The 22,044-nt window shown below is 38.2% G+C and overlaps 2 protein-coding genes across 5 annotated transcripts; one reads left to right on the forward strand and one right to left on the reverse strand.

Moving 5' to 3' along the window:
* Positions 1-1,964: 1,964 nt before the first annotated feature.
* LOC119788739 (zinc finger protein 501) lies at positions 1,965-6,849 on the forward strand. The gene is made up of 2 exons (XM_038293357.1): positions 1,965-2,159; positions 5,302-6,849. The coding sequence occupies exon 2, from the start codon at positions 5,331-5,333 to the stop codon at positions 6,351-6,353; it is 1,023 nt and encodes a 340-aa protein (XP_038149285.1). The 5' UTR covers positions 1,965-2,159; positions 5,302-5,330; the 3' UTR covers positions 6,354-6,849.
* A 693-nt stretch (positions 6,850-7,542) lies between these two features.
* prmt2 (protein arginine methyltransferase 2) lies at positions 7,543-20,653 on the reverse strand. Of its 4 annotated transcripts, none has more exons than XM_038293360.1 (9): positions 20,405-20,648; positions 20,129-20,315; positions 16,929-17,090; positions 15,834-15,998; positions 14,586-14,761; positions 9,821-9,950; positions 9,598-9,734; positions 8,476-8,641; positions 7,543-8,393 (listed from the first exon to the last, which is right to left on the reverse strand). In XM_038293360.1, the coding sequence occupies exons 1-9, from the start codon at positions 20,467-20,469 to the stop codon at positions 8,361-8,363; spliced, it is 1,221 nt and encodes a 406-aa protein (XP_038149288.1). In that variant the 5' UTR covers positions 20,470-20,648; the 3' UTR covers positions 7,543-8,360. The 4 variants fall into 4 exon arrangements, 2 of the variants coding, with proteins under 2 accessions (XP_038149288.1, XP_038149287.1); XM_038293359.1 differs by having other exon boundaries at positions 20,129-20,320; XR_005281503.1 differs by lacking the exon at positions 9,598-9,734 and having other exon boundaries at positions 20,129-20,320; positions 20,405-20,653.
* Between the last annotated feature and the right edge of the window lie 1,391 nt (positions 20,654-22,044).

Raw genomic sequence — 22,044 nt, forward strand, 5'->3', positions numbered from 1 at the left:
AATGGACTTGTATCTGTGCTCGACCTGTTAGATCTCAGTTCTGCATTTGACACAGTTGATCATAATATTCTTTTAGAAAGATTTGAATGTTTTGTAGGAATTAAAGGAACAATGCTAGACTGGTTTAAATCATATCTACCTTGTTTGTTAACGTTAATGATAAATCTTCCTCATACTTCATGGGTTACCTGTGGAATACCACAGGGATCAGTGCTAGCACTAATTCTCTTTACCTTATATATGCTCCCAATTGGTAGAATTATTAGACAGCCTGGGATTCATTTTCACTGTTATGCTGATGGTACTAAGCTGTATCTGTCTATAAATCCAGATGAAGCTAAACCATTTCATAGATTAAAGGCAGGTCTTGAAGACATAAAAACCTGGATGACCCTTAACTTTCTGCTTCTGAATCCAGGCAAAACAGAAGTTATGGTCTTTGGACCAGAGTTTTTGAAAAATATGCTGATTAGTCATTCCCTTCATTTGGATGGGATTAAATTAATCTCAGATAATAAAGTAAAAAATCATGGTATTAGTTTTGATCAGGACCTATCATTTAAATCCCATATCAAAGATGTTTCTAGAATTTCCTTCTTTTATCTGCGGAATATTGCAAAAATTAGAAATATCCTGTCCAGGGCTGATGCTGAGAAACTAGTCCATGCATTTGTTACTTCAAGGCTGGACAATTGTAATTCATTACAATCAAGAAGTCCACAAGCTGTAGTTAAAAGCCTTCAGCTGATCCAAAATGCTGAAGCCAGAGGTCTGAAATGATAGAAAAATTAAAAAGAGAGATCATATCTCTCCTATCCTAATTTCTCTTCATTGACTTCCTGTTAAATCCAGAATAGATTTTAAAATCTTCCTTCTCATATATAAAGCCTTAAATGGCAAAGCTCCATCTTAAAGCAGAGATATGATTGTTCCTTTTCTTCCTAACAGAGCACTACACTCTCAATCTGCAGGTTTATTAGGGGTTCCTAGAATTACTAAAAGTAGAATGGGAGGCAGATCTTTTTGTTATCAGGCTCCTCTCCTGTGGAAATGATATATTACCTACTGTAATATATAGCTAAATCAAAAGTTATTAAAAAGTTAATAAGCATAGTTAACTATTATATTTAGGTTTTTAAACTAAAAAAAGTAAGTGACAGTATCAGCATTAACGCCTCTAATGTTATGTTTTACCAAAAAATGTGTTTATTTAACTCTCAGATTGTTTTCATGAATTTCTTATAGAAGCGCTGTTGTTATTTTTCTTCATATATTCAGGCAAGTTTACGTTTCTTGTTATCACATCGACATTCATTTTTGCCATCAAAATATCCATATTTTTTATGTTACAAAGGTAATAAGGTCTTGTCCTGGATTCCAATAACACTATTGGTTTGAAATGTTGATTTTTAAAGTATTTCACTGATTGCCATATCAACGGTTAAGAACCTGATAACAGTAAATGTGTTCTCCTTTTAGATAAAGATTACACAATCAATTCATAATTACTAGATGGGTAATCAGATAATGTTAATGTGGCATTTTTGCACATGATCTGTCTATAATGTGCAACATGTAATTATTTACAAATCCATATATTAAAGGTTAAAAATAATAATTTTAAAACAAATATTTTACCTTAAATCAGCCCGTGCATGATTTAATCAGATAGTTTAAAGCAAGTGATGTTGAAAAAGTTCAGGCTGCTGATCTTTACCCTTCCACATTCACCTGGCGTTTCCTGCCTGGTTTCCTTCTATCTGAGATTTAAATCAGATTTCAGCAGAAACGAAACTAACAGATGATCGTAACAAAGGTCAAATGTCCTCCCATTTCCACATTAAACGAAACCTACAGAAAATAACTGAATTTGGTCGGTTTTTCTCACTAATTTCTGCACTGTTAGTTTTCCTGGATGTTGCCTTTAAACCCGCAGCAGTCTGTCCAGTTGATCCGCCGCTCGCTAGATGATGCTGCAGCCCAGTTTCTGCACCGGGGCCGCCTCTTTTAAGCAAATGAAAACGACCAAACACCCGCTGAAATATGTTTATTAACTCCAGGTTTTCTTTTCTTTTGCTGGTGACATTTTAACTGCAGCTCAGAGGACAAACACTTCAAACAATAAGCTTCCCATGTATTAGGAGGGGGAAATGGACACGGTATGTGGAGTCTTTGTTGATCTACATCCTCCTCATTGTTCAGGGCGATGCAGGCCGCAGCGCGATGATCTGAGCTTTTTAGATATACATGAGATTGTCTGCATGTTTGACCCGCGTTACAATTAAATAAACCACTAAAAGATAAAGCGATAAAGAGTGTGGAGTGAAAGTGGCGCTCACTGTTGGTCCATCTATAATAATCAGCATTTGATGGATTTCTGAACGTCTGCTTAGCAGGACTGTTGTGTTCTGGTTTGTAGCTCCAGATCCATATTACACAACCTTTGACCAAAGTATTAGACCGCCTCTGCCAGCTTGCATAACAGCTTACTGCCTGCTCCCCAGGTTAAAAGACACGAATCATCAGCCAAGCAGGGGCGTAGCCAGAAACATTTTATAAGGGTGGCCAGGGAATCACCAATGGTGGCCGAAAGCGGATCGGCACCAGAAACTTAGGGTCAATCTATGCTGATCCAACAGGAAAATGAACCACAACAACCATATTTTCCAAATAAAGACAAACTGTACTTTCCTAAAGCCTTTGCTAACAAATAAACACACTGAGCCTGGTTCTGCTGGAGGTTTCTTTCTGTTAAAAGGGAGTTTTTCCTCTCCACTGTCGCTACAAGCATGCTTAGTGTGAGGGATTGCATTTGAGTCAATAAGGCGATGCAATCAACTGGTTTTCCTTAGAAAACTTTGAATCAATTTGACTGTATGATCTGGTTGAACTGTAAAGTGCCTTGAGATGACATGTGTTGTGAACTATATAAATAAATTGAATTGATTAAATGCATATATTTAAATATCCATCTAGATCAGAGGTCATGGATTAGCAGACCTCAGTCCGGATCCGGACCCAACCTGATTTAAAATATTTATAAATTACCGCATGTTGTCTGACAACAGTGTCTAAACATCACTTGTGCCGCTTCTCCTGTTACCCAGAAATCCCACATCATGGGCGGTTCTAGACAGGGGCCAGTGCCCCTGTAAATCATGTCCTGGCCCCTGTTATGGCCGCTGTACTGAAGAAATAATACTTAAAAGAAATTCTAATGATGATATGCGCTGGAATAGACATGGTTACTGATAGGTCCTTTGGAACTATTTCATTTTTTTTTCTTTAGAAATTATGTTTTACTAATTATTTAAAAACAGTAGGGAGATAGCTTCAGTGGTATTGAGATAGGATAACATTTTTCATCTGCTAAATGTTTTTTTTTCTAAACAAGTTTAAAATAAACTCTTAATTTTTACACCTGAATTTATCAGTCTTTCTTTAGTTCTAATTCAGATTTTTTAGAAAATGGTAATTTTGACTTAAGTAAAAAAAAAAAAGTTAAATTCCTAAATTATAAATGTATATTGACCTCATTAGAAATAGAATTTGTATAAGACCTAATTGAATAGAAATTTCACTTCATGCAGCTCTCTTAATATATTAGAATCCCTTGCCCTGTTTTTATTTCATGCTTTTCTGTGCCCCCATGAATCCTGAACATTTAGAGTATGTTTGGCTCAACCTGCTGCTGTGCAGCAGGATTCTCCGCCATGAACAGAATCAAAAATAAACATGGATCCAGGCTCGCGAATGAGCACTTTGATATGTATTTGAGAATAGCTTTGTCACCATCCAAACCCAGGTTTAAAGCAGCCTAAAGCCCACTGCTCTCATTAAGCCAGAAAAAATAAAATAAAAAATACAGTCAGTTCAGGTGTTTTAAAAAAATAAGTGAATCAGGAAATTGTCTATATACCAAATGGAAAGATTTTTGTTCTCTACTTCAAAAACACTTTATTTTTTATTTAAAAAGTCAATGTATAACACTGATGCATAAAAAACTCATTTTATTTCATCATTAAAAATGATCTGTAACTTTAAAATCATCAACCTTAACTGGTTGATGATTTTCTTCATTCCGACCCTGCTGATTTACCACTGCTCTAGATAAAAGTTATAGTGGATAAAGTTCTTTCAGGTTTGAGTTCTGGGTTCAACATCTAAAAAAACAATTAGATGGAAAACAAACTTAAAATCGATTAAAGTTGGACCTCTGAGGTTCATACCCAATTGGACTTGATGGCAGGGGATGTCTTGTTTTGCCGTTAGACTGTTATGTAAAATGTAAAAAAAAAAAAAAAAAAATCTCTTTATTGTCACACAATCTGGAAAATGACTCTCTGCATTTAACTCATCCCCTTTGGGGGAGCAGTGGGCTGCCACTGTGCGGCGCCCAGAGAGCAGTGTGGGGTTAAGGGTCTTGCCCAGGAACCCAGAGTGCAGACTGTGGATTGAAGTGAGTACTTGCAACCTTCTCAGAGCACAAGTGCACATCTCCAACCACTGGCACAACACTTCCTCACATATGGCATGGTATGCTGCAATAAATATGTATACCAAACTGATGCCCTGAATATTCTACATCTTTTATTCTGTAGCAGAATTCACTTTTTTAGAAACATTATGTACAATAGTTGACCAGTTCTATCAGTTCATAATGGATTATATTTCCTAAACAACTTTTGAGATTCTGAGCACTGTGGACATCTCTTAAAGGTTCCCTATTATGCAATAATCACATTATAAACATTTTCTAACAGTCATGTGTCCTAAAGTCTGTCAGTGAGGTTCATAAAACAAACAAACAAAAAAACTGTCATTACCTTTCACCTCTTAGCTAATGTGTGCTCAATATGGTCTGTTTGAAAAGCATTCCCCTTATGTCATAAGGGTAAATAAGCTGAGCAGAGCTGTCTGTAGCCTCTGGGGATGGGAAGCCAAAACAGTTAATTTAGAAGAGGACTTAATGAAGAGTTTTTGCTGTCTGCCTAATATGAGAGAAATCTTCCTGCACTAGTGGCCAAAACATGCTCTCAGGGCCTTATTGTTCAAATGTAGCATAATTTGGGATATAGCTGTATATCATGCATGTAAAACCATTACATTTTGGCCAGGTCAAACTCTCCCAACTCTTAACATTTGTATTTCCTACTTCTAATTAGTCAACTTTGATAAACATATATGTTTTCCGATTAAGTGTCATGAAGAGATGATTATCCTTTTGTTAGTGCTTTTAATGCTATGCCTGACATATATGTATAAATATAAAGCTGCATATTTCTTTGTGTTACATTATAGGTTATAATCTCCTCCTTGTAAATATCAGCATGTTGGATAAAACCGATGGCCAGCAGGAGTCCTCCAGGCTCTGTTCAGACTGTGGATGCAGTTACAGCCCACCACAGCTGGACTCCCAGGCGGAATCCATCTCAGCTAAACAGAAGCAGATAGAAAACACAAATGCTTCATCCAAATGTCCATCCTGTGAAGCTGGAAGCAGCAGTGGCCCCCCTAACGGCCGGCGGGCCCAGCGACACATTCGACTGGACCCTCACAGCTGCAGCATATGCAAAAAAACCTTCATCTCATCCGCCCACCTCAGCCTTCATCTCACCTCCCACAACAAGGAAAGGAAGTTCAGATGCAACACTTGTGGAAAGCTTTTCCATCAGTCGTCTCACTTGATGGCTCACAAGGTAATCCACAGTGGTGAAAAACCATTCAAATGCCCTGAGTGTGGGAAGAACTTTGGCCGTGCGTCACACCTGAAGACCCACCGTCGGCTACACACAGGGGAGAAGCCTTTTAAGTGCACGTTCTGCAGCAAGGCTTTCACCCAGAAGGCTGGGCTCCTGGCACACATTCGCCTCCACGCTGAGGACAGGCCCTTCAAGTGTGGCGGGGGCTTTCGCTCTATGACAAACCTGATCTCCCACAAGACCCAGGAGACCTCCAGAGATGCCAGACCCACATCTACCTCTGCGTCTCTAGGTAATCAGCCTACGGAAATGCCAAGCAACATGGTGGATCTGAAGTGTGGCGTCTGCTGCCGCACGTTTGTCCGCTCATCATACATCCGGCTTCACATACGGCTAAAAAAAGGCCAGCGGCCGTATCACTGCAAAGTGTGCAACAAGACCTTCGTCAAGCTGGAAACGTTTGTGAATCACTGTGACAACCACTTGAGGCAGAAAAGGGAAAAAATGGGGGTAAAATATGAGGTGGTCAAGCCTCCACTGTTTGTTCCGCTCTCCAGGCCCCCTTCTCCAGAGAGCTTACCTACTCAGGAGTTATCCCCGGAGATGAACACACACTCCAAAATAAAAACAGAAACTGAGAGTAATGTTTAACACTGAGATGCATCAGGAAGGGATACAGCTCAGAGATGTCAGTTGATGGCATTTCACAAAAAATGTTTACAGATAAAGAGGAGAAAACAAAAAAGTGAGTGGGATAGTAACACCTAAATAAAAATTTACCTGATGAGCAGTATTTTATTTTAGAAAATGTGCTTTTAAGCTGTTTTTGTCAGTTTTGTTTTTTTTGTTGTGGGAATGATGATTAACATGACAGAAATCTTGCAGATGTTGAAGTGAACATGTTATTAGAAGAGCAACGTTGTCAGTGAATTAAAGTGAAATACAAACGTTCCTGAAGCGTATCTGACCCACTTTCATCTTCTTTTCTGTTAGGTTTATTGATCTGCAACCTCATATGTGTAGAGCTTTAGAAACCATTTGGAAACAGCATAGGTCGATAAGGCCTCTTATGGTACGATAACCGTGGGTAGAAATACTCTTAAAAAAAAAAAAAGGTTTTAGTTTCCTATTCCTATTTTTGCTGAAATGAAACAAGGATTACAGTAATGAAATCTATACAGCGTATTTATTATTCTCATTTAAAATAGGCTTAAGATAAAAAAAAAGACGTATTTGTAACATTTTTGGGGTGTTTTATTTTTCCTTTTAAGTCGTCTGGGTTACTTTCCACTGGGGGTCCAAATAAGGCTGCTTACACTGAGCATCACTCCTGCAACAGAAGTGTTGGTGATTTTTTTAGGACAGACAGATCTATAAATGCGAATCTTCAAAAGAAAAACAGTGAAATGAAAAGATAAATTAATAAAGACTTTGGAACATTTCTGGTTTAAAAATCGAAAAATAGGGAAAAGAAGAATACCTCTAGACTTCAGGAAATTTAAAACCAGATTTCTTAAGAAAAAATCCTAGGAACCTAACAAGTTCATGCAGGAAAAGGAAAAAAACAACAAAAAAAACCCCCAGGAATTTCAGCTGCAATTAATTAGAAATAAACTTAGGGGTTGTTTTCTATTTTAACAAGTGTGCAAAACATATCCTTTGTGGACAACCCCCCCAAAGCATACAGAAATGTTTGATTCTTTCCCCCCTCCATGTAACTGGGACCAAGAACCTATGTCTTTTTTGTAAGGTAAAACTGTTGTCTAATTGCTGAATACTTGCTATATTAAAACATCTTAAAAATAAAAAATATATAAAATAAAACAATGGATTTAACATAAATTTCAATGGTTTTATTCAAATTAGCTGAAAGGTCATCATTTGAAAAATGTACACCAGCTTGAAAGCCTAACACTTAGTAAATGTAGTGGTAGAATCTTAGACATCTTGCAAATCTAGCCAATAGTTTATTGTCTATATTTTTTTTATAACAGTGATAACTTAAAAAGACTGACGGGTCCTTCAGGTATGACAAAATAACCATAGTTTAAACCCCCTGACCAGCAGTGCACAGCAACAAGGGAGTGTTGGGAATGATATTGATATTATGGGAAATCTTAAAAGTGTTTTCCTTATTAGACAAATGGTTAACCTTCTTGTCAGTCATCTGCCCACAACTAATTTTTTTTTTCAAGCTTTAGAATGAAAAGCTAATGGAACAAACATCCTTTTTTGTCTTTATGTATAAAAAATAAATGATTTCAAATTATTTGAAATTCTGTCATCCGTATAGTATAATTGAAAAAATAGATTCGTTTTCCTTCAAAACAGTTATAAAAGACTTGATAAGTGTGATAAAAATCATTCTTCTTCTGTTGTATCTGACAGAGTAATGTGTTAAACACCAAGCTCAGCCCAGCTACTCCTTCAATAAAACCCCCATTGCTCCATTAGTGACTCCTCAGTTTCTTCTTCTGTTACATTCTGCTCCTACAGAGTGACTTGTTGTGGGTTCATCTCGACAGACTCAAATGTCCTGCCAGTTTATCCTCTGGGCATCGCATTTGTTGTAACTACTTCAGTGTTAGGCAGTAGCTCACAGGCGTACTGTAGAGCTGACAGACTGGTTTACTGTTGACTCTCACAGCTGGTCCATTGTCACCTCCACATGGGGAAACTTTTTGTTCCAACCTGACGACATAAAGAGGAAGTAAACAAATGGGATCAAATAACAAACAGATTTAGAACCAAAGGCCTGTACTGAGATATTTGCCTGGCAGTCGTTTGTGCTGCTGTTGATGTTCCAGTGCAGGGTAACGGTCATGTGACGTCTCCACACTGGGTTTCTGCACAGAGTGATGTTACCATGGATGGAGTCCCCAGCGTACACATGGATTGGTTCGTCCAGCATAAACAAAGTCTGCTTCCAGTGGGTTGGACTGAGGAGTTAGAGAATTAATTGTCAATTTATAATATACCTGGATCTCTGTGAATTGAAATATAGTGTGAAGTCATTACGCATAGTGAAGACCTGAATTCTGGTGACGGATGTTTACGTTTTACAGCCAGTTATCACTGCATTTCTCAGAATACAATTCAAAACAACAAAGAACATTTAAGAACACTTAGAAATGTTATGGCCTAAGAAATAATGAGGAAGACTGCTGCTTTGACAGCTGTCATAAACCTCTACAGGTTGGCTCAAAACAGATTAATGGAAAATTTAGTCGAGGGAAAGCTGCGAAAAGCTGGTAGCAAATCTGTACAAAATCACAATGGGTAAAAAACATATAATTAAATAAATCGGCAAATCTTCAAGTTTTTATATAGCACATTTGGAAGAAATAATAAAACAGGCAAAGGAAGTAAAGAGCCTCTGAAATGGATTCTATGGTCTAATTAAGATACTTTACAGCACAGTTGGGTCTCAGGTGTTTTCCTATATATTTTAGATATCAGGTCTTTTGGATAATTTAAAGACATGTTAAGGAAGTAATTTAGTCGTTTAAATAGGCTGTGTCCCAACAAGGACACATCTCAAATCAGCAGGACACCAGCCCCTAAGGACAAGAGTTGGACACCCTGCTGTCCAGTCTTGGGGATGCGGTGAATAATCAACACTATTAGATTTCAAATGAAGGCTGTGGTTGCTCTTCCAGGTGTTTGGATGTTTGGATCTGGATGAGAGGATGTTGCTAAACCATTTGAGACTCTTGCCTTAAGTTTATCCTAAAGCAAGATTATATTCTTTATTTGGTGCATAAAAGTGAATCCAAATACAGGCTGAAGGGGGAAAAATTGCTTTGCATATCACTGAAACAAGTAGACTTTTTAGCTGTAATCTATTCCCTTGAGATGCTCCTGTATGTGGGGATTTCATTTTAATTATTTTTACTCAGAGTTTGGTCCAGTGTTTAGCTCCACTGTTGCTCCTCCTGTCTCCAAGCTTTCAAACTGAACAGTGAACCAGGCCGTAAATCCATGGAAAATTCCAGGTTTCGTCACACAAAAGTGAAACTCCCCCTTCATTTCCTGAGAAAAGAAACTTCCCTCTGTTAGAACTAAAAGCCAAGCATAAGAGCTGCAGCAGCATGAGATAAAAGAAATCCATTTGATACCTCAAGCTCTGTTACTTGAACAGTGTACATATTGAGGTGGAAGACATCACAGGGAGCAGAGAGGCAGTCTTCGGGGTCAACGACGTGGCTAAACTTTGGCTTGGTGAAGAACTCCTGCTGTGCCAAAGGCCTGCGGGGACAAAACTTTAATGAGGAACCCAAAGGGGGAATGGGCTTGCTCCTACAGACAACTTTATTAATTTTTAAATGCCTCTTTTAATCCTTTTTAAAGCACTGGAGTTTAATAACACAAATGGTGAAGAAGCTGTATCTTTTTGCACATGATACCCCTCGATTATTATCATTTAGTCAATTATTCTGCGATATATTATTTATTAAACATAAGTGGTGGCTTCTGCTCTCTGAGACAGGGGAAGCTCAGTGATGTTAATTAAATTCAAACCTCATATAATACATTAACAAATGTTGAAACACATAAAATTACGTATGCTTGCCAAACAGCATTGAGCAACCAGTTTCACCACCAGCCCTTGCTTCACAGACCCTCTAAAGGTTTAGCCTCCCTTTTGGTGTGATATCCAATCAGACATCTTCTTTCTTGCTGCTTACCTCAATGCAAACCTCAACAGTAATTTCTCATAGAGACTGACAGGCAGCGTTGTGCTGCTCAAGAGCAGAGGGTAGATCATGTCCAAGAGCAGAATAAGCAGCTGATTAATGCACAACACACTCATGGAATCTGGTGCATTTTATTGCATATTTAATGCAGTTTAATGACTATATTAATGACGTTTCGCAATTAATATTTTACCAATAATTTTATGAAATTTACAGGGAAAGTTTAGCCTCACTGGTATTCAATGAGAAATCGTCACTGTTACATATTTTCTTCTGGCTATCTTAATTATTTTACAACCAATAAAAGCAGTGCTATTATGGGTTTGGATATCAATAAAGTTATAACTTTATATCTGGTATTTATAAACTACAGGATAATAAAACCACATTCAGGTCTGTGCAAGTTTTCTACAGATCCTACTTCTCTTCAGGGACTGAAAACACGTCCTGAATAAACAGATAGAGACATGATAACATTTGTTATTTATCTTTATCTTGGGGTGCCATTAAATTTGTACTTTAGTGTGTATACGGAAGTCCAAATTTATTCATACCACAGTTTATCTATCTATCCATCCATCTTCTTCCACTTGTACGGGAGCTGTTTATCCAGAATGAATATTATTTCCTATTAGATGAAAAGTTTTTTTTTTGCTGATGGGAAATAAGCCAATCATCATAATCTAGTCACACTGCCCCGTCAAGATTTTTACACTATAGCCACATTCATCCAATCCCTCTCTCAAATGTCTAGAGGCACGTAGACACGTCACAGGAGGAAGCTGGGATGGGATTGCAAGATGACGACTCTTTCAGCCGAAACAAAGTCACTCTGTAAAAACTTAAAAAAGTAAAAATCAGTTTCTGTGTAAAACTTAAAAAATTTAATTATGTATATGGTTTTAAATAATCAGTGTAAAACATTTTTTTGATATCAAAACTATCAAACAGTTCATTTTAATAATAATAATACATTTAATTTACACTGCACTTTTCATCAAAAAGACCTCAAAGTACTACAAAAAAGAAAAGCATTCAAAAATACATAAAAATAAAACAAAAATAAAAAATTAATAATAAAAGCTGTATTAAAAGAGAAAAAAACATCTAAAAGGGACCAAATTTACTAGAAGATTTTATTGACTAGAAGACTTTTTTTTATTATTCCCACCAGGATTTAAACATTTTAGAACTGAGCTTCATGTTTTCAAATTTTGAAGACCTCTTCCCATTATTTTAATATTTAGCTCCATCTACAGCACATGTGTAGAACTGCAGTTTCCTGCAACTTTTACATGCATCTTAAACAACCAAATAGAAATTGATCATTAGCAAAACTCAGACTGTATTTGATTGTATTTGAGGAGGTAGTTCAGTGCATGATTAGGTCCACAGATACATCCTATGGTTGCAGGACACCAGCCGTCCATGGATGGTGAAAAAAAATAATTGTTTATGCATGTACAACTCTAGTGACAAATACTTAAATTAGGCTAAATGTCATAACTGTGCACTTTATCACTTTTCTGTAAAATCTAATCCTCTTCTGGGACTGTGCAGGTTGTTCTAGCTGATTCATGCTTGTGTTCTCTCTTTTGTTTTACTTGTCTATTTATATCAGTAGTTTTTTTTGTCATATACATCAAGATAAAACAAAATATATTTTATTGAATGTGACGAAAAAGCAGAAGTGTTGATAAAATCTTCAAATTTTTAGGCTTTTTCTGACTAATCGGTTTACTAGAATATGAAAACAGCACAGCCTTGAAACTGGTGCAAAAGCCAAGAGAAATTTTAGCTTTTTGTTGGTAGCTTCTGTCAAGTAATTCTGTTATTTTAAAGTGAGAGGTTTAATTGAATTGTATTCTGTAGGTCAAAAGCCTAATTTGTTTATGAGGCCCCCTTTCACTGTGTCACATGAAACATTCAGGTAAGAAATGACGCTGAATAAGAGTTTTAAATTTTGAAAAAGAAAAAAGAAATACATTTCAGCCAATCACATCCTAAGGTCCAGCCCTGGGGAAAATCTTTTAGGAGTCTATCACTACACTTTTTGGTTACTTTAACTCCAGAATCTCAGAAAAAAAAATCAGAATGACTCTACATGAGGTCATAGAAGAGCTCTGCAAAGCTTGACCATTGATATATATCACAGGACGGCAGTGGCGGCTGGTGAAAAATATTTTTGGTGGGGCTGATATAGCCTAGTGTATGTCTCCAACTAATCCAGAATAAGAATTCAAATAAACAATTGGAAATGAAATACAATTTAACAGTAATGATTTAATTTACTATATAATAACAGTAACAGTGATGATTTTGGTCACTGTGACGGGGTTCTTTGGCCTCCAAGAATCCAGGCTCAGTCGGGTTACCGGTGTTGGTGATTTATTGTGCTCAAAAACTCAAAACAGGGTGCAAAAGAAATTAAACATATACAAGATACTCTGGGCCTCAGCCTCCCTCCAGTTACCAGCAATGTAACAAAGACACAGAAAACAGAAATGGCCGCTCTTCTTCCCACAGCCCTCATTAAATAGTTTAAGCCCCTCACCTCCGGCTCTCTTATTTCTGATTTCTTCTCATAAATCAGTTTTGTCCATATAAAACCTCCACAAACAATTGATATACAAAAACAAATAATTTTTACAACTTAATTCCTTTACACAGATTCATTGACTTATTCAATTACACCAAACTGGGTTTGAACCCAGCAAAGACGCTGCCAGACTGAAGATGACAAGTCCCCATAGCATAAACACGTACACACACACACACACGCGGCTAACCCCACTGGAATATTAAGTGTGCACCCTCAATACGCCAGCAGGTAACCAGGACAGCTTGTGTGTTTTAAGTTAATGGCGCTACTGGGCTCAGCGCGAGTGTATATTGGTCCTCACAAACACAGTATAACAGGAATGTGTGTGTGGCACGCAAAGTTAAGAGGTTATTTTAAGTGACGAGGTGGATTCGTCACAGTCACAATAACCATGACATGAAATTTTCATACCCTACAACAGGGATGTTCTTCTGGCAAACGAGTAGATAAATAAGGATCTCACCGAATTTGGTGGAAGCTGCATCTCGCTCGTTACGTTCGCCATCATCCCACTAATTGTCTGCACCTGCTTGGGTGCAGAAGCCTGTCAAAGCGCAGTATTTTCAGAGCCCCAAACCATAAAATTCTGAGACGCTGATTGGCCATTCAATTATTAAATTCACCTAGCAATAGTACATGATTGACAGATTCTCTGCAAATGTGGGACTGTCCGATCACAGCCCCAAGACAGAGACGGTAGGAGTCTGTCTGTGGATATCCACAAATGAATGACAGTAGATAGGGAAATGTAGTTTATACAATTTGTTTTGCTCATAGGTACACACTCTAGAGAGTAAAACTGACATTTATGAGTTAATTTCTAAAAATATATTTTACGTTTCTCTCTTCTTATCAGGGAGGGCGGTGCCCCAGCGCCCTCTATGGGCCGGCCGCCACTGCTGGACGGTAATATAAATTGTGCGACTGTGATGTGAGAGGCAGGAGTCATCTGCAGTCGTACAAACTGCGGGTTGGTGCTTCGAAGTTATGAGTCACATGAACCTCCTTTTTTTAAAATTAGTTTATAACCTTCAGCATTAAAGGTCAGAAACTGGCTGTAATACAATAACAGAAAACTTGAGCTGTTAGACACAACTGACAGCATCTTTATATTACTAGGGATACCTATTAAAACTATAATGCACAGTTTCCACAATGTTTTTTTATATACATATATTTTGGGAGAGTATGTATCTCTATATATCTGCATTTTTCACAGCTTTAACTTGAAACATATTTTATAAATATATAAAAAGAAATAATGTGCTACTGTTTCTGATGCAGACTCATTCTGTATATCAATTGAATGTATGGCAGTTTTTTCCTTCAGGTATGTAGGGCAAGAGTTGATCCTCATGGTGTTAAGCTTCAGACCACCAACTTGGAATCTTTAAGATCTGATTGCACAAAAAAACAAATTTTAGTATCGTTTCACTTGTCTTAAGATTCTGATCAGGGGTATATATCAAACATTAAAGTAAAGACTACACATTTAAGTTAAAGCTCTGCAAATGAGAAGTAAACAGAAATAAAAGTGGAGAAAAGGACAATTTCCAGCTACTACACCTAACCAGAGGCTCTTACTGTAGCGGGGTAAAGTCCAAGCCGTATGGCCGCTCCCAGAAGGCCATTTTCTCTGAGTAGTAGCTGTCAGCTTGACATGGAACCAGGGTTAAAGCTGCTGAGGAAGGCCACATCACACCGCCATCCTTTAGCCAGCGATCCCGGGCCAAGAGAACTGACTCCACCATGAACTCAAACTACATCAGGAAGAAAAAAAGAAAAAAAAAATAGATTTTCAAATCCTATGAGGAGCTAAAATAAAGTCTGAAACCAGGGAAAAGGCCTGTAGAATACAAAGCTAATACAGCACTGTCAAAGAATTTTTTTGTTTGTATGGCACAAGTGTTTAGTTTTTCTAACAGTAGGCTGCGAGGAAGGGGGGTATGAGAGAGAGGGGGAGAGACATGCGGCAAAGGACCACAGGTCGGATTCAAACCCGGGTCACCCGCATCGAGGACTAAGGCCTCCGTACATGGGTCATGCGCGCTAACCAGTGCGCCATCGTCAAAGAACTTTATCAATCTTGTATTTCTAGAGTGTTGCAGGAAAAAAGTATTCAACTATGCAATCCAGTTAAATAAAGGAGATGATTGGTAATTCACTCAATTGGCATGTTTGTCCTTCTTTGGAAAAAGAGAAGAAGACACATAGCAGCCCAAATTTCCTCGCCCTAACTTAAACCCCGCAGAAAGGCTGTGAAGGCTGCCAGCACAATTAAACTGTGCTGGATCTGATTGTTATTTGGAAAAAATGTAACTGTGCTTATGATAGGGGCAGGGGCAGATGTTAAGTGATTTGAAAAAAAAATGCTAATTGGCTGGGCTTATTCTTTTCGAGCTATGAAAGGCCTGTTTATAAATATATAGGGAAAATTAGCAGCATTTTACTGCCCTTTATTTATTGAAAAGTAAGCAGATCAGTCACGTGCTGCAGCAGACTATTGAGGCCCACAGCGTCAATGTCTATGTATCATCATCTACATATGTCAGCGTCCTTCAATTACAGTCATTGAGGGTCAGTGTCCTGCACCTTTTTGATGTGTTTCTGCTTCAATACAGCTAAATCAAATGACGGAATTACCTCCCCAGTATACAGTCAAGTTCTCCGGAGTCATCTTACTGACCTTATTATTCTAGATGTGTTATTATAGATGTGTTGAAGCAGAGACGCATCTAAAAAGGTGCAAGACACTGGACCTTTAGAACTAAGGATATTGAGCGTATGTTGAGAAAAACGTAAAGCTCATAGTATTGAAAGTTTAATGATTACCAGCAGGCAGTTGCCCATCCATTCAGACACCAGGATGTCCACCTGCTCTGGCAGCTCAAGCTCCTCCACTCGACCTTGCAGGACAGTGACCACCTCTTCATAGCCGTTCTGCTTCACCAGCTGCCTGGTGTGCTCCGCCATGGAGCTGGCCTCTACAGCATACACCTACAGGCCACAATCAATTAGAGCAGCATTGACAAGTAGCTGTTTTCACAGCAGTAACCCTGCTCACCCAACAGATGGAGGTATGCATAGACTAATAAGTAACATGGAGCACATATAACATCTACAGTGTCATGTCACAACCACTAAATGAAACAGACTTTATTAGGATTTGTGCTAGATCAACATAAAGCAGTCTATAACTGTACATTAATACAGATTTTGCACAGTTTTAAAGTTAGTAAAATCAAAGTACTTACTTATTTTTGAGCACTCTCTAATTTTGTGCCCCTAAATTCAAACCAGTCACCCCTTCCGATCTCACATAATTAATACAAGGAGTTCACCATGGTGTACTGTTATATATGTAGAAATACAGCCGCCAACTGGGAAACCCGTAGAGGTTTATAAGAGAGCATAAAGAACCAGGAAAATAGCATGCAGGTCAATTAAGGGAAACCTTAATCTAGGGTTAAACAAAACAATATCTCAAGCTTTTATCATCCCACAGAAAACTCTTCAGTCTATGATCATAAAATGGAAAGAGGAAAGTAGACTGTAAACCTACCAGGACATGGCCATCCACTGAAAATGACTGGCCTGCTAGGAGTATTAATCAAAGTAGTTTGCCACAAGCCATGAGGCGGCAATAGAAAGTGCCCCGTTCAAATGAGACAAAATGGAAAACTTTACAGAATGCTGGGTTAAGGAAACCATTACCAAGAACACACGAACTGACACACAAAAATCTAAGTTTTTAGATCTGAAAAGCAGCAGGAAAAATAAGCTAGAACATGTTTTTATTATAAGAGAAAAAAAATATATTCTTGGTTATTTTTAGTTAATAAGTGCCCTTCTAAAGGTGAAAAAAAAAAAACATTGTATTAAAATAAACCAAAATAAACAGAAAATGTCCAACTAAGCCAAATTTACCAGTGAGGGCTGTGCCAGCTGAGCACAGAACAAGCTGATGATGCCGGTCCCACAGCCGAGGTCCATAACCACCTTGTTCCTCAGTGAAGAGCTGTTCCTGATAATAACCTGTCGGTACGTCTCTGTGCGGCTCCTGTCCGACAGCATCTCCAGGTGAAGCCTCTGTGCAACATTACATTAAGGGGTTTACAAATGTTACTATCTGTGATCTGAATCATGTGCATCTGTGATTCCATGCATGCTCCCTCTTAGCAGCAGAGAAGACAGGAGAGTAGAGAGGATGTTTTATCAAGTATGCTAATCTAGTCAGTTTGGCTCATTGATCCTTTATCTGACTGAAGTTTGTGCAAATTAGAATCCACAACCCTGATCATGGGTCTGAAGTATAAGCATCCTAACAGCAGTGTGCATTGATAAATCCATGGTGCTTGTTCATTGCTCTAAGGAAGGAGACAGGTTTGTAATAAAGTACTTGTCTTTATGCCATGTCCTTCTCAAGTTTATTCAACAACTTTCTTCAGTCAAGGTGGAATTTAATCTTATGTGCTCTGTTGTGAGCTGTAAAAGTGCAAAATAGCCATTGATTTAATCGTAGTCTTTATTTCCACAAATGGAAAGGTGCACGGAAATGTGCACAACCAAAGGACTGATATAACGGGGAGAAATTCTGCACAAAACTGTCGGCAAGATCATCTTGTCAAACGCTGATTTCATTGTTTGGCTTTTCATTGTCTGAATTTGTAAATGAGCCTTTACTTTCATGTGCATTCTAGTTGTGGCATACTTCTAATTTCCTTAATGACAGTGTTGCATTACAGAGTAGTAACATCTGCAGTGAAGGTTTGTCCTCTTTCTCCTTTCATGTCACTTTAAATCCCCATAAAATGGCTGCTGAAGCACTTTAATATTGAAGCAAATCATTAGAGTTTGTATAAGGTACTCATGACTATAAACTCGTGTCATATCTGATTAATTATGGAAGTTTGTGGAGCTGAATATTCTGTGCCTTACCAAATTATCAAACTTGAGGAACAGCTGTTTATATTTTATTATGTTCCAGCCATAAAGTCTGAGAAATAAAACATAATTGTGAAATAGAGCAGAAATAAGACAAAAAAATGGTTTTAAAACATCTTTATATAAAAGCTCTGACATGCAAGTAGAAGTAAGCACTTTTCCATGCAATTGTAACAGTACAGCCCTGCAAAGACGAGCTCTGGACAAGCAAGCCTTGAATGTCATGAAAGCAATAAAAGATCTATGTGCTTTTGGTCAGTGAAAAGGAACATTTAAATAAACTCGCAATCCCAAATTTGGTTTAAAAAAACAACTTATTTTCTAATCAGCCCTGACTAAATACTGGAATCCCCTTTTATAAGTCAAAGTCTTGTTAGAGTCTGGTTTTCAATAACTAAACACAGAACATTTGCTATATTCTTCTTTGCAGAATAACTATTTGATTAGGAACATTCGTGACTCCCTCTTAGACTTTAGCCTGTTGTAACTAAGGCTATATTTAGGATCCATTGATTACCTAAAAGTAATCATTAATGCAAGTCTTGTGTCTTGAGTTTTGACCTAATCCCAGGCTGTAGGAGAACTTTTTTGGCCTTCTGCTCTATGACCACTGCATTCAGGTATTAGCCCCCCATGAGAGAACGACGAGGGGTATCTACAAACATGTGCCAGTTATAAAATGTTTTGTGTTGAAACAAAGGAAAACAAAATGCCATATGCCCTTAATGAAAACAAATTTATAATGTGCAAAATCTAACAAGATTAAAGGGGTGGACATGGAGGTGGCGCAGTGGTTAGCACGCAAAACCCATGTACGGAGGCCTTAGTCCTCAACGCAGCTGACTTGGGTTGTGGAGCAACATTAAAATGGAACCCTATATGTTCTAAATGCAAAAAACGTGCTGGTTGAGCATTATTGTAGTGTAAGCAGCTTAAATAAACAACAAAAAAGATAAACAAGATTAAACACAGACTCTACATTGAGTATGCATGGTTGATAGGGGGAGGCGGCCTAAGGGTTAGGGCATAGAGCTTAGAATCCAGAGCTTCTGAGTTCGAGCCCCACACTCCCACAGACTGCCACTCTGGGTCCCTGAGCAAGACCCTTAACCCAAATGGCGTAACGACACAACAATAGGCCCGTAAGCAACATTATCTGGGTGGGCCCCATACGAAGTACAACACCCCATCCTCTGCCACCGTAGACAGGTCAAAACATGCCCCATACATACACACTTCATTATTCTTTACCTTCACTAGACATGGAGATACTTTACTATATTCTGCTGTAAAAGTGTTTTATCGGGATTCCTTGAGTTTCACAGCTCCCCTCCTTACCCATGCTCTCTCCATTCATCTCCTGGTTGCAATCTTTACTCACTGCAGCAGCAACGTCCTCCTTTGCCTCTTCGGTCCTTTGAAAGAACGTATTTATTTAGGTTTTTCTTAGTTTTTTCCGTTCCTCCAGCAGCTCTTCTTTCCTTTTTCTTTTCTGGAATCCGCTTAAGTACCACATTTTGTTATCTATCATTGCTAACACATTATACGTAACGGTTATGGTTTTAATCTACGCTCTGGATTACCCATAATTCCAAGTCGTAGTGTAAAAAAAAAAGTATTCAAATACATCATTCTTTTAAGATCTTTATTGCAGTTCTAAACATATATTAGTGTATTTTTAACCAACCGTCTAATGAACTATACACAGTTATTAACATAGTAATTAAAAGTACCACTGTCTGCTTTGCTATTGGTGTCGTCGGCTCACCGTCATGTTGAAATCTGCCATGTCTTGGGGTATAAATAAGGGCTGGCCAATCAATCTAACTAATAACTAATCAATCAGGCGGGTTTAAGAGGAATTTTCGCACCATTACAGTACATCTGCAAAGATACATCCTAGTTTACAACTGCATAAGGGGCCAATCAGGTGTCAATGATGGGGCCCCTAAGAGGTCGGGGGCCGCTAAGCAACTGCAGTCTCTGCTTACCGATATTTACACCATTGCTTAACCCCACACTGGTGATGGGTTAAATGCAGAGGTAAATTTCTCCAATGTGAGATCAATAAAGTTCTATCGTTATTATGATTAAAATGCAACAAACCAATAGAAACGTGTATCAAAAATAGCAAAGAGACACTGACACATAGAAAACTAGTTTTTTTTTTTCTTTCTACTAACCAGTGTCCCATAACTGCCGAAGTATTCGTCATCCTGCCAGGGATCCTCTAAGGACGTGTCTTCCCCTCCAGCAGTATCCTGGCGCAGGTAGTTGGCAGGAACATATCCGATCTCCCCCTGCAGCTCTGCCCACCACCAATCTGCTGAAGGCTTGGAGTGAACCAGCAGGGCGTCCCCTGTGCAGAAACTAAGCTGTCAGACAATAAACGGTCAAATGGTTTCTGTCAGTTTTGTTACTTAGCCTTACTACAGCTTTAACTGAGAGAGGAAAATAACCTGCTCAGAGCCGCTGGCAGTGAAATCACACAGGGCGACATATTCCTGAGGAGCAGCATCCTCATCCTCTCCTTCCTCTTTCTGCATATTCTACACACGAAGTTTGGACATACCTGAATTTTACTTTTTATTAAAAAAAAAAAAAAAATCCGACTTAACTTCGAGAAAAGCACCAGCCGGCTTTGTACCAGCCAAGGCAACTTCAGTTCGTTGCGCAAAAAGCGGTAAAACTTATTCAGCGTACGTTGACCACTTCCTGTTTGTGACGCTTTGACCAAAGCGCATTCACGGTTGTCGGAAATTTCGGTACTCTTGGATTTAAAGATAATTTGATACAATCAAATGGATAAGACCGTCCGCTTTTATTGAAACACAAATAGGGTAAAATATATTTCTGTTGTAGAAGCGATAATACTTCTCGGATACATTTCAAATGAAACAACTGAAAGGTTCAGCTCTCAACAACTCGCTTTTGTAATCCAAAATGTAGCCTACGGAGGGATACATTTAACTTAAACGCATCTTCAGCTCCAACAGATTAAAGTATTCAACAGACATGTAAAATTAAATGTGTAAGGAAGAGGATTAGGGCCACTGAAAAAAAACAACTGATTTCTAAATTTTATGTCAGTATCATATGAGAAAAAGTCACAATTCTGACTTTAACCTCAGAATTTTGACTGAATTCTGGCAACAAACATGTCAGCATTAAGCCGTTGCCAGGTCTGTTTTAATGACTAAACTAGCTATTTTGTTTTAATCACCCTCTGTCCTTCCATTAATTAAATAGCATGACGTAAAAAGTCGCCTAATTCTGTAATTTTCCTCCCAAACATCTCACATCTTCCTTCATGATGCCCATCTACATTACGATCCAAAATTCTGAGATTAAAGTCAGAATTCTGAGGGGAAAAAAAGTCAGAATTCTGACTTTTATTCTCATATTATACTGAATAAATATTTAAAAATGAGTTATTTTTTTCAGTGGCTCTATTCCTCTTCCATAAAATGTGTCTTTAAGGGAAATTAGATTTTTGTTATTCAGATTTTTAATGTAAAAAAGGCTATCACAACAAACCAGGGTGTACGTGGAAAAAGGTATTGCCCCTTTGTTATGGCTTAATCAACTTTTTGATTCAATGTTACTTTCCACATGCACAGTATTGGATCTTATAAGACCTCACTGTTCCAGCAGAACTACTCTGAGCGACACAAGCAATGATCCATGCAGTCCCAAAAAGAGAGCGGTCTAGTATTGCATTCCTGGTTACGTTCTAAAGTGACAAACACTGAATGTTGATTTTTGCATTAAAGCTACAGTGTGTAACTTTTAGCGACATCTAGCGGTCAGACTGCAGCAACATGAACATCTCCCCCCCACCGCTTCTCCCCCCCAACAGTACGGCGAGCGTTACGGGACAAAATGTCTTCCACGACGTCCGCATCACCTACCTTCTCAAGTGATGAGGTTTGTTTACATAGATAATTTTACAGATAGTATTTCATTAGTCTGTGTAGGGTATAGATTTCATGTAGACTTAAGATAATAAATATACCCGTTATTTTTTCTACATCGTTGTGACGTTTTGGCGATCTCGCAATAACTAGTTTGTTGGCTCTGCGCTGCCGTAGTGCAAAGA

The sequence above is a fragment of the Cyprinodon tularosa genome, unplaced genomic scaffold (genome assembly GCF_016077235.1).
Source record: "Cyprinodon tularosa strain WSP-4 unplaced genomic scaffold, ASM1607723v1 ctg324, whole genome shotgun sequence".
In the NCBI taxonomy this organism is placed as follows: domain Eukaryota; kingdom Metazoa; phylum Chordata; class Actinopteri; order Cyprinodontiformes; family Cyprinodontidae; genus Cyprinodon; species Cyprinodon tularosa.

Coding starts and splice junctions, on each gene's coding strand:
- LOC119788739 (XM_038293357.1), top strand. CDS start 5,331: ATGTTGGATAAAACCGATGGCCAGCAGGAGTCCTCCAGGCTCTGTTCA.
- prmt2 (XM_038293359.1), bottom strand. CDS start 20,491: ATGCAGAAAGAGGAAGGAGAGGATGAGGATGCTGCTCCTCAGGAATAT. Junction 8,642..9,597: donor AACACTGGACCAAACTCTGA/GTAAAAATAATT, acceptor CTAACTCCTCAG/TCCAACCCACTGGAAGCAGA. Junction 8,394..8,475: donor GCAGCACAAACGACTGCCAG/GCAAATATCTCA, acceptor TTATGTCGTCAG/GTTGGAACAAAAAGTTTCCC.